The 13,177-nt window shown below is 35.0% G+C and overlaps 2 protein-coding genes and 1 pseudogene across 2 annotated transcripts; 1 reads left to right on the forward strand and 2 right to left on the reverse strand.

Annotated features, from left to right (window-relative positions):
* The first annotated feature begins 427 nt into the window (after window positions 1-427).
* LOC105558891 lies at window positions 428-2,712 on the forward strand (annotated as a pseudogene).
* A 640-nt stretch (window positions 2,713-3,352) lies between these two features.
* On the reverse strand, window positions 3,353-5,994 carry LOC105558892. The gene is made up of 4 exons (XM_012006813.1): window positions 5,748-5,994; window positions 4,050-5,678; window positions 3,851-3,975; window positions 3,353-3,505 (listed from the first exon to the last, which is right to left on the reverse strand). Exons 1-4 carry the CDS (start codon window positions 5,992-5,994, stop codon window positions 3,353-3,355), a joined length of 2,154 nt encoding a protein of 717 aa, XP_011862203.1.
* Window positions 5,995-7,011: 1,017 nt separating this feature from the next.
* LOC105558893 (tRNA dimethylallyltransferase 9-like) lies at window positions 7,012-7,905 on the reverse strand. The gene is made up of 2 exons (XM_012006814.1): window positions 7,863-7,905; window positions 7,012-7,709 (listed from the first exon to the last, which is right to left on the reverse strand). The coding sequence occupies exons 1-2, from the start codon at window positions 7,903-7,905 to the stop codon at window positions 7,012-7,014; spliced, it is 741 nt and encodes a 246-aa protein (XP_011862204.1).
* Window positions 7,906-13,177: the final 5,272 nt, after the last annotated feature.

Below are 13,177 nucleotides of genomic sequence, written 5' to 3' on the forward strand. Positions count from 1 at the left end.
AAGGTGTTATGCAAGTGACTAAAACTAGAACCTAGTCAATTATACATATGGAAAATGAATTTAATTGAGAAAGAGAATCCGGACTGGGAGGATTTATATGATAAAATTGTGTAATAAGGCTGGATCCCAGTGTCGAAGCACACAACTGTACGAACGTTGTGATATGGGGGTAACTTCCACTAAGAATGATGTCATCCCAGTGCCCAGACACTGGGATCCAGAAAACTTAATCGTAAATGAGCACACCAGGTGGCTGTATAGTAAAAGCTGGATCCCAGTGTCTGGGCACTGGGATGACACCATCCGCTACTCAAATTACCTGTATATTGGAATGTTCATACACTGAAATGTTACAGCGCTGGGATAACATCTTCCGAGACAGAACGTTCCGTGCACACAATTGTGAATCTAGTAAAGGGTTAATGTAATGAATAAGATAATCAACAATGTATTTGCAAGAGAAATTTTAGACAGCAGGGGTTACCCAACCGTTGAGGTGGAAATTGGACTCTGTGATGGAGTAATAGGTAGAGCATCTGTACCTTCTGGAGCTTCAACCGGTAAACTGGAAGCCTTGGAACTCAGAGACCAAGATGAGAAAAGGTATTGTGGTAAGGGAGTGCTGAAAGCTGTTCAAGCTGTAAATGGAGTGATAACAGATAAAATCATTGGAATGAATGCAGCGGACCAAAATGCAATTGATAAAGCATTAATTGAACTGGATGGAACAAAAAATAAATCTAAACTTGGAGCAAATGCAACCTTGGGTGTGTCTCTTGCGGTTGCAAAAGCAGCAGCAAACAGTTTCAAAATACCGTTGTATAGATATTTTGGAGGAGAGCAGATGAGTGTTATGCCAGTTCCACTCATTAACATAATTAATGGTGGAGTACATGCAGACAATAAGCTCAATTTCCAAGAATTCATGATTCTTCCGGTCGGTGCTGAGACTTTCAGTGAAGCTATCAGAATATCTGCGGAGGTGTTCCACAACTTACGTAGCATTCTTAAGAAAAAAGGTTATAGCACAAACGTAGGAGATGAAGGTGGTTTTGCACCAAATATTGAAAGTACTGAAGAAGCACTTGACTTGATCATATACGCTATAGAATCAGCAGGTTATTCAGCGCAAAGTGATTTTGCACTAGGCCTTGATGTTGCTTCATCTACTTTTTATGAAGATGGAATTTACAAATTTGAAAATAAAGAGCTTACTTCAAAAGAATTGACTGAATATTATTGTAATCTTGTGGAAGGATATCCAATAATTTCTATAGAAGATGCAATGAGTGAAGACGATTACGAAGGTTGGAAATTACTTACTGCAAAATTGGGGAGTAAAATTCAATTGGTTGGGGATGATTTATTTGTTACAAATTGTGAACTAATAGGCAAAGGAATAGAAGAAAAAATGGCAAATGCTGTGCTGATCAAGCCAAATCAAATAGGAACGTTAACAGAAACTTTTGCTGCTATTGAAATAGCAAAATCAAACAACTACAAAGCTGTTATTTCTCACCGCTCAGGTGAAACAGAAGACACAACAATATCTCATATAGCAGTTGCATCAAATTGCGGGCAAATAAAAACCGGGTCGCTGTCGCGTTCTGATAGGCTAGCGAAGTATAACGAGCTAATGAGAATAGAAGGCACATTAGGAAAAGATGCTAAATATTATCGTGGGTTAGCATGGGTTTTATAGACGAAGTAAAATTGTGTTTAAAAGCCGGTGATGGTGGTGATGGTTGTGCAAGTTTTCGTCGAGAAAAGTTCGTTGAATTTGGTGGTCCAAATGGTGGTAATGGAGGAAAGGGTGGAAACATAGTTTTCATCAGCGACGCTAACCTCAACACTTTGCTTCATTTTCGTTATAGAAGACACATTAAAGCAGATAATGGGAAAAATGGTGCAGGCAGGGATAGATCTGGCACAGCGGGGAAAGACGTTATACTTCGAGTTCCAGTCGGTGCACAAATAATTGATGAAGAAAGTGAGGATATAATAGTAGATCTTGACAAGCCTGGTATGGAATTTCAAGTAGCACAGGGTGGAAAAGGTGGACTTGGAAATACTAATTTTAAATCTTCTACTAATAAGGCACCAAGACATTTTACTTACGGTCAGCCTGGCGAAGAAAAACATGTATTATTAAAACTAAAAGTTTTATCAGATGTTGGAATTATTGGCATGCCAAACGCAGGTAAATCAAAATTTTTGACTCGCTGCTCAAATTCCGATACAAAAGTAGGCGATTATCCATTTACCACTGTAAGACCCCACTTAGGTGTGACAAAAGTGGATGATAGCGAAGTTGTAGTAGCAGATATTCCTGGAATAATCACTGATGCTCACCTTGGAGTTGGGCTCGGACATAAATTTTTAAAGCACATAGAAAGGTGTCAAATTTTACTTCATTTAATCGATGTAACTCATGATGACGTTGTTTCGGCTTATAGTTGTATCCATAATGAATTGGAACTTTACAATGGTGATCTTGTTGAAAAAGAAGAGATTGTAGTATTAAACAAATGCGACTTGCTGAGAGAAGCAGAAATTCTGGAAAAGAAGAATCACCTAGCCAATTATCTTAATAAAGAAGTGCTGTGCTTATCAATTAATGGTGATTTACAGCCTATTTTAAGATTATTAAGTGAAAAATTGAAAAAGAGTAATTCTAAGGAAATCGATGTATATGATCCTTTTAAGATGTGAATTTCATTTAGATAATTGATGTTTTTCATTTATTTTATCATATAGCTAGAATATATGTGTACGAACGTTTGTTTTTGAAGGTGATTTGCACAGTAAATGGTCAGCGTGTGACGCACTGCCCAGTTCATGTTAGCTATAAATATTTAAGCAAATGAAAAAAAAGGTATCCGTTCAGGATAGCGGCAAGACCATAGAGTAAAAGTGAGTTTACAACAAATGGTGTCATCCGAGTAGCTGACACTGGGATCCAGGAAAGAGAATGATGTCATGAAAGTAGCCCCTATGATGTCATTCAAGTAGCTGACACTGGTTTCTTTATGATGCTGTCATCCCAGTGCTTGACACTGGGATCTCATTTCACTCTATAATGGCAGTGCTCCTTTCTTGTCATCCCAGTGCCCAGACACTGGGATCCAGAAAAGTTTGCTTGTAAGCAAGCAAACTAGCATAGAAAGTGGTTACAACATTTTCGATGAGATTATATGGAAAACTGGATTCCAGACTGGAATGACAAGTTCGCGGCGGCATCCTCGTCATCCCGCCACGGTATCTCTAGATCCCGCTAACAAGCAGCGGGATGACGAATTACTATACCACCGCGAACCGTCATACTGCCGCGAACCGTCATTCCGCCGCGGCGCTAACAAGAGATCCCGCTAACAAGTAGCGGGATGACGAATTGCTTAACCGTCATTCCGCCGCAGACCGTCATACCGCGATTCATTCGCGGTATCTCATCCGCTAACACGCAGCGGGATACTTGACCTTTACAGGGATGACGGTTGTCGTTTAGCTACAAACATTAAGAAATTTACCAAATGAAAAAAAAGGCAAAAGAAGCCCTGGTCATTGTCTATTTTCAGTATTTGGCGTTTTTTAAATCTTAAACACTGCAATTTAGCTGCTTTTAAACGCAACTCACCTTAGTTTAAATGTTTAAGAAATTTACTAAGCAGAAAAAAAGGCAAAAGAAACCCCGCATTAGCTAGTTGTCACTCTCTAATCCTGCAAATTGGCGTACTATACTGTCTTAAACGACTTATAAGCGCGTTTCAGCTTATATAGGTAAAAACCCAGAAATGTTGTGAAGACATAAGGTGCACATAGTGCAAAAAATTAAAAATAAGACGCCAACTACGTTGTTTTCTTGCTGTTTAATCTGCACAGATGAAGATAACTGAATACCTTCAGTTTCATAATAAGGGGGCTGGCGAAACTTGTCAAGCAAGTTTTTTCGTTTCTGCGAGCTACCTGGTTTTCCTACTGAAATTTTGAAAAATGTAATCTACTTCTATATTCAAATATATCAAGCAGTAATTCAAAATCAGCCATTGCACCTTTTGCGTTATTATACGCGAGATTGAGCAGCTCTCTGTCCTGATATAAATCAGCAAATTTAAATTCCATACATCCTGATTGTTTTGTGCCTAAAATATCCCCACTGCCTCTTAGCATCATATCCCTTTCAGCAATGTAAAATCCATCTTGTGACTCACACATGATCTTTAACTTTGAAGATGAGCTTTTACTTAAATTATCGTATAATAATACACAAAAAGATGGCTTGTTTCCTCGCCCTACTCTGCCTCTTAACTGATGCAATTGCGATAACCCAAATTGCTCTGCATTTTCTATAATCATAATGGTTGCATCTGGCACATCTATACCAACTTCTATCACAGTGGTTGCAACAAGCAGAGAAAATTCATTTCTTTTGAAGGAAAACATAACTTGATCTTTCTGCTCCTGAGTCAATTTTCCATGTATTATACTAACTTTATCAAGAAATGTTTTTTGTAATTCTTGAAAACGCATCTCTGCTGCAGCAATATTGGTCTCTTCGTTTTCTTCTATATATGGACAAATCCAATATGCTTTTTCGCCCCTGTTTATAGCACCTTTTAGCTTTTCAATAACATCTGGCACCCTACTAATGTTCATAGTTACAGTTTTTATTGGCAATCTGGATTTTGGTTTTTCTTTCAACATTGAACATTCAACGTCACCATACATAGCTTGCTGCAAGGTTCTTGGAATGGGAGTTGCAGTAACGAAAAGTATATCGGCATTTTCTCCTTTTCCTATCAAGCGATTTCTCTGCATCACTCCAAATCGCTGTTGCTCGTCTATGACTGCAAGCCCTAAATTTTTAAATATAACGTTAGCTTGAAATAACGCGTGAGTACCAATCACTATATTTAAAACACCACTTGCAAGTTCGTTCATAATAATCTTTCTTTCCTTGCGCGAAGTTTTACCAGTAAGAAGCGCAACTTTTATATCGGTACAGGATAAAACTTCCTCAATCCAATTATAATGTTGCTCCGCCAAGATAGTAGTCGGTGCCATTAGAGCTGCCTGCATGTTGTTTTCTACCACATTTAGCATCGCAAAAAGTGCAACTACGGTTTTGCCACTACCAACATCACCTTGCAGCAAGTTTATCATGCGGTACTTGGATTTTTGCCTCTCTGAGATTTCATCTATTGCACGAATTTGATCGTTTGTTAATTGAAACGATAATTCATTTAAAACTTGCTCTTTATATTTATTCAATACTATAAATTCTCTTCCCCTTTCTTTTACATGATTTTCTCTTGCAAGTTTCAGTGCTAGCTGATACGCAAACAATTCATCATAAGCAAGCCTTTTTCTACAAACCTCGGCTTCCACCAATGAGCTTGGTCTGTGCAACTTTATGATGCTTTCCCTCCAACTTAGCCATTTTTTTTGCTTGATTAATGTATCATCTATCCACTCTGGCAAATCAGGCAATTCTTTCAGGTTAGAGCTTATTATGTTTCCAATGCTCTTATTGGTAATGCCACGGCATAATTGGTAGACTGGCTCTATGCGAGCTATTTCTTTAAATTGGTTGATGTCAAGCGACACGTAATCTGGATGAGTAATCTGCCAATGCTCAGCAAATTTTTCGAGTTTGCCACTGATGATTACATAGGATCCAACTGGAAATAGTTTATATAAATACTTAACTGAGTAATTAAAAAAGACTATGAATATATACTGACTCTCACTTTCAACGACTATTTTATATGGTCTACCTCTAAAAGTGGGCAACTGATGCTCATAAACTTTTGCAATAAAAGTTATAAATTCTCCAGCTTGAGCATCGGGCAGTGACTTACTTCTATCTACATAACTAAGTGGCCTATAAAATAGCAGGTCCATCACTTTGTTCCCACCACAAAGTTTAGGCAATATTGCGGAATGGAACTTAGGTATATTCTCCAGCCTGCTATTTAGAAAAATCTGATTGCTCATTGAGATTCATACATGTGTAAAACTGTTATAGAGTCTTCTTAAGATCCTGTCACCTTATAGTCAAACTATTTGCTATCATAGAACTTGCGTTTATATAAAATATTTTATTGACTTATTAATCATTTTTATGTACTATTATACTATTAATAATTCATATACAGGGTATTAACAATGAATAGCTTTATACCAGAAGAAAAGGAAAATCCAATAGTTACACTAAAAGCTCAAGCAGAAAAGTTTGGTTTTAGCAGGTTGAGGGCTGGTAAAGATAATGCTGAAGCGAATTCTGGTAACACAGCGTTCTGCGATCTGCGCAGAATGGATTTTGTTATTAATAAGAAAAGCACAAGTAGGGATTTTATTGCCAAGCTATACAAAAAACATGACAATTTGCTGCCAAAAAATGAGGACAACAATAAAGGCTATCGTCCTTTTGCAAAAGAAGTTTTTAAGGAGATGTTTAAATATGCTGAAGCAAAAGTTCCAAGTGATTCTATCCTAGAAGAACTGGTTACCAATTGTAATCAGGCAGGGTATGAAGCTGGTGTATTTATAGAATCTCAACTTGCACTTGGCCAACATTCATTTCTAGTACTCTCCCCTAAAAGAGTAATGAATATTGATTATATTGACCAAAATAATGTAAGTATTAGATCGGATATGAAATTACCAATATTTTTCCAAAGGAGTGATGGTAAAGCCGGTGACAAGGTGTGTGATCTATCCAGCTCAATTGAATTCACACTTGAATCTCAAGATGGGAAAGAGGGTGTAATATATAAAGATGGTAAATTGTCACTTACTGTTCCTAAGAGACTGAAGGACTATAATATAGGTGATAAAAACTTGTTTGATGTTATAAAAGAGTGTTTTCAGAAATTTTGCGAGAGGCTTGGATTTTTTAAAATAAAAATAGAGCATGGCTTGGATAAGCCACCAAAAGTGAACAGCCATCTGGAAAATATGGAACCGCCCATTCATAGCAATGAGCATGGAAATACACCTGGAAACTAACAATTAAAATATTTCAAGCGCTGTTAGCTCATTTGCACAATCAATTACTTCAGAACTTGGGAACTGGTTTTTAAACCAAGTGTACTGGCGTTTTGCGTAGTGTCTTGTGTTTGTTTGAGCAATCTGTATCGCTTCGTCTAAAGTAATCTCACCTTTCAAATACTTTACAATTTCTGGCACTCCATGTGCTTTCATAGCTGGCAAATGTGGAGCTAAGTTCATACTAAGTAGCTTTTTTACTTCATCAATTGCTCCATTTTCGATCATTTTGATAAAACGAGAATTTATTTTTTGGTATACATCCTCACGTTTAGGCAAAATTGTATATATCTTAAAATTATCGAATAAAGGAGGCTGTCTATTTTCTTGCCATACAAAGATTGTCTTACCAGTTTCAGTGATAACTTCAAGTGCTCTTGAAAGACGGTGCGAGTCATTAATACAGATTTTATCTTGAACTTTTGAGTCTTTGCTTAATACTAATTTATAGAACTCCTCTTTACTTAAATTTTTCCTGAGCTCACTTACGTTTTTTCTCACTTTCTGACTTATTTGTGGCATTGATGATAAGCCTTTGATTAAACTGCTGATGTAAAGCCCGCTTCCTCCAGTGATGACAGGTATTTGTGAATTTTCCAGCGCGTTATTGACTTCCTTCTTCAAATCCTCTAACCACAGACCCACAGAATAATTTTCTTTTGCTGAAACATAACCATATAGTTTATAAAATACTTCTTGCTTTAGTGGTTGAGCAGTAATTATGGGAATTTCTTCATATACCTGCTTTGAATCACAATTTATTATGCTGATATTATTATATTTTTCTATCAGGTTATCACACAATTCTGATTTACCTGAAGCTGTAATTCCTGTAATGATTACTATATTATTTTTCATTTATATTAATTTAATTAACATATGATAAGGTGTAGTAAAAATTTGGATTCTACAATCTAAAGTTTGGAGATTTTTATGGCAGAAAACAATGACAATAATTCATTTACTAAGCGTTTTACAAACAGGACTCCTGGCGGTACAGGGGAAGGTTTTTCCAGTAAGTATTCATCTGGAAATACCAAGGAACGTGCACTAGGAGCAAAAGGAAAAATTTCTGAATTGGCAAACAAAAAAACCGAATCCAAGGAAGCTTTTTCTGAAAGTGGCGGCATAAAAAGTAAAAGCAGAACTGTCAATGAAAGATCTTTTGCTGATGCAACAAAAAGAAGTAGGTCAGATCTTATATATTTAGTCCGTGGTAAAGATCGTGGAAAATCAGCGTGGCATTATGTATTAGTTGATAAAGAGAAAAGAGAAATGTTTCTAGCAAAAAGCAGAACTGGCTCTATAGATGTTGCAGACTATGGAGAGATTTTGTATTCAGGATGGGGAGAGGATCCACCGCAGGCAATAGTTGATAAAGTCAATGAAGAGTTTGGATTGTAGCAAGTCTGCATAACAAATGGTAAACTGCGTTGCATTACGTTCACAAAAACTAGCAGTTACTATATAAGATACAATGCAACAAAACTGATCTAGTTGTTATGAATAAGTTTTGAGCTATATGGTATCTAAAATAATAAATGCAATACAGAACAACTTGTTAGTGTGTTTTCCAACAGAAACAGTGTATGCTCTTGCTTGTAATGCACTAGATAATGAATCTATAGGAAAAATATATCAGATAAAGAAACGCTCTCAAAATAAGCCACTCTCCATATTTGTTAGTGATATTTACAATTTGATAAAAATAGCAAAGGTGAAGGAAAGATATATTGATTTAATAAACCACTTTTCTCCTGGACCGATTACCTATATTTTACCACTTAAAAACAATAATATATTGCCAAACGCATTCTTTAAAGATAGTATAGGCATCAGAATCCCTGAGCATCCTATTGCAATTTCAATATTAAATAAACTGAAAGTTCCAATAGTGGCAACTAGTATAAATATTTCAGGAGAAAAAAGTGTATGTAAGGCAGACGATATACCACAATCCATTAAGCAACATTTATCTGCAGTGATTGAAGATGATGAATTAGTTTCTGGTATAGAATCTACTATTATTGACTTAACCGAAGATAAGATTAAGGTTTTAAGGGAAGGTGCAATTTTATTATAAACAGTAACCAATGCATTTTCAAACTAAGATCTATAGGAGAAAGAATGAAAAAAGTAATAGGTCACAACCAGGCCAAAAAAAAATTAATGAATAACTTATCTGTTCAGTCTTGGCTGATCTGTGGTAAAAAAGGTATAGGAAAAGCAACACTTGCAAAATCCTTCTCCAATTGGTTACTCATAAAAAGCTATAATGAAGTAGCATTGGACTTACACATTGTTGAAGGTGATACTATCGGAATAGAAAAAGTCAGAGAGATGAAAAACTTTCTACACTTAAGTCCCATTCAATCAGAACACAAAATAGCTATAATAGATAGCTTAGAGGCAATGACTAATAACGCTAAAAACGCAATATTGAAAATATTAGAAGAGCCGCCAAAAAATTCTAAGATATTTATAATTAGCCATAAGCCATATGATATACAAACTACTATCCGGTGTAGGTGCTTTCAGCTAAATTTACTTCCATTAACTTATGATGAAACAAAGCAAGTTGCTTCATCTCAATGTAAATTTGATGATCAAACGTTTGATGAAATGATCACTTTATTTCCTGGAATGCCAGGAATGATAATAAATGCAATAAGTAGTGATGCTTATGAAGCATACAAATGCTTTTATAAATTTCTTCATGATTTAAAGAATCCCAATATGATTAATAAAGTAATTAATAGCGAAATCGAACTAGAACTAGCATCATATATAATTCAGGCCTTCATTTTAGAAAGCATAAAGAGAGAGGTAAATGGTGTTGAAATTCTGCTAAGTCAGTGGAAAAAAATAGATAAACTTTTCGTTGCCGCAAAGCAACTCCACTTAGATAAAAAGCATGTTTTAGCTAATGTAGTTAATATCATGACATAAGTTTACGAAGTATAATACTTTTAACATAAATTCATGATAAAATTCTGTTAATTTAATACTCGAAGTATATAATTTGACTGATAATAAATTAACTGTATGGCAATCAATAGAAGTTTTGACGAAAGCCATATTGAACATGCAGAAAAAATTAAGCTTAATTAAGAATATAGCTTCAGATCAAGACGTAACCCTAGAAAAAGGAAAGGAGTTGTTAAGTGGTATTTATGAAGCAAATTTTAAGCTAAACAAGACAATCAATATAGCTACTTTGCCAAAAATTGGCTATCATATGCTAAATGATGAACTTGTTGTACGTAATCATATTACGGAAGAGGAAGTAAAGATTCCTAGAGATTTTCATTACCTTAAAGTCGTTAAATCCGATCATGATAATTATAAATTAACGTTTTGTAATTTTTTAGGTAATGAGTTTTTTGAATATAAAAAGTATGATCCACAATATTCTGGCGTTTCAGGTGAATATAAATTTGTGGATTTTGGTAGTGTAAAAAAGACTCATAATCTAAAATTTAAGGAATATGTTGGTCATGCACCTAAGTTTTTTGCTGCGGAAGGGCCTATTGAGCCTGGATCTCAAAACCATGCAATTGATCTATTTAGGCTAATCAAAGATGGTAAAGGTAGCAAAGTGGGAGCCCTTGCTGATGAATTTGGTTATTTTGATGATCAAAATAAATTACATTATTATAATTATCACAAAAGTGCTGAAAGTAATATTTACAATCCTGAAAATTTCAGTGTAAAAATGATCAATGTAGATGTGAGCAAAATCGATAAATTCTACCTTATTGCGGAACAAGGTGATATAATCATTCATCCTATTTTGGAAAATTTAGACATATTTTAAAGTTTTTTAGAGTATCTAATCTTATTGTTATTATAGTTGGGTTTGGTAGCATTGTGTTATGGAAGATAAATTGCTTGAATCAGTAAAAAACAAAAGTTATTTCAGTAAAGCAGTCGAATGGTACTGCCATAGGTATCTGTTTTGTGTAGCAGAAAGATCTTGGATGGCATTAATAGTATCGCTTCTCCTAGTATGCTTATGTTTATTAATATTAAACATATACCTGTTATTTCCTGTTAAAAAAGATTTAAATTTTGTGAAGTACATGAACCACACAGAAGATGAGTTCTCTGCAATGCATAAGCTTAGTTTCAGTAAAAAGGAAGATGAATACACTTCCACAGCGAGGTACTTAATAAGTAAATACATTGAAATATACGAGTCCATTAAGATCGTTGAACCGAAGTACCAAGAAAATTTTATAAGAAACAATTCTATACATAAAATCTATCAAGGCTTTCAGGAAAAAACGAACAAAGAAGCTGTTAGTTCACCTTCATCCAAAAGAAAAACTGCCAACATAAATGTAATAACATTATCTATTGATCGATCGACCAAGGACTTAGTTACATTTGCTGGAAATGCTACTGTCGTTTTTACAACCGAGCAAAATAAGGAGGTGAAAGATCATACTGTGGAGATTAGCTTCACTTTGTCGAGTATAAAAGCAACTCTGGCTGGTATAATACCATTTAAATTTATTGTTAATGGTTATAAATACAGATTTTAAAATATTACTTGGTAGCTAAAAAAATAACTAAAGTGCATGTAGCAGTAATAACTGGAGGTAAAACTAGAAGAATTGGCGTTTTTTTAATAAAGTAATTCTGAGAAGGTTTTAAGAAAAAGGCATTGTAAATTATCGGTAAAAAGTACAGAGCGTTAAGTATAGTGCTAACAATTAACACTAGAGTTACAAATACAGAAAGTATTACATTGCCAGAGTTGAAAACAGCTTGAAAAATGAGAAATTTACCCCAAAAAGTCGGAGCAGGCGGCACCCCTATCATAGACAATGCACCTATAGCAAATGCTGTCATGCTAATTGACATACTGCGTCCTATACCATGAATCTTATCTATATATTTCTCACCTGTTTTCGTTATTATTGCTCCGGCAATGAAAAACAAAGTGATTTTTGCAAATGCGTGGCAAACTAATTGAAAAATTGCAACCCTCATGCTGAGCTCACTAAGAATTGAAGCAAATAATATAATATACGACAATTGAGAGATGGTAGAGTAAGCAAGCAATTTCTTTAATTCTTTTTGCTTTAATGCAATCAATGATGCAGTAATAATAGTAAATCCAGCAGCGTACGGAAGCCACCCTCCAGCAAACCAATTTTGCTGCACAAAACGTTGCATGTTATCGACGCCGAAAGTGTATAATATAACTTTTATGATGATGAAAACTCCGGATTTCACAACAGCAACAGCATGTAATAGTGCACTCACAGGAGTTGGTGCAACCATTGCTTTTGGTAACCAAAAATGCATTGGCATTAATGCAGCTTTTCCTATTCCGTAAATCAGCATAGCAAAACACACTGCAATGAAAGTGATGAGTGAAGTATCAAATTTGAATATTCCACCACTTACAAAATCTAAAGTATGAAATTCATTATATAAGAGGCCTATTGCGGGAAAAAATAATACCAAAGAAGAGAAAAATAGCACGCCAAAGTAATAGCGTCCTGCAACTACTGACTCATTTGTTGAGTTGTAGGTAACCAGAGGGTATGTACTAATAGTTAGAAGCTCATAAAAGACAAATGTAGTGAGCAAATCTCCAGAAAAAGCAATAAACATTGCACAGCTAATTGATATTGAAAAAAAGCATAGAAAACTTGAGTGATTGCTATCAGCATAGTTATTCTGCATATAACATATTGCATATATACTGGTCAGCACCCATAAAAACGATATTAATAAACTGAATATTACTCCGGTAGACTCTAGCTTTAAACTAATGTGCAAATTATTACCAAAATCCATGAGAATAAATTGAGGATGATCACCATATACCCAATATAAAGTGCACAGACACGTATACGTGAACAGAAATACAGAAGAAGTGACAGTAATACTATTGTTCACTCCGGGCCATTTACCAGTAAAAAAGATAATAAAAGCACTTAAAAGCGGAATCAACGCAGTAATTAATAAATAATTCTCAGTAATTGAGAATGGTAAGGAAAGATACATTAAGATATAGTCCATTAAATTTTCTGTTTAGGTAAAGCTAGAATTATACTCAAATCATAGAAAAATCGCCATGTTTTTTTTGGCAAACTAGTTGTTTGTGTATGCT

Source organism: Vollenhovia emeryi, unplaced genomic scaffold (assembly GCF_000949405.1).
Source record: "Vollenhovia emeryi isolate VEMERY1.0 unplaced genomic scaffold, V.emery_V1.0 DF939306.1, whole genome shotgun sequence".
Taxonomy (NCBI): domain Eukaryota; kingdom Metazoa; phylum Arthropoda; class Insecta; order Hymenoptera; family Formicidae; genus Vollenhovia; species Vollenhovia emeryi.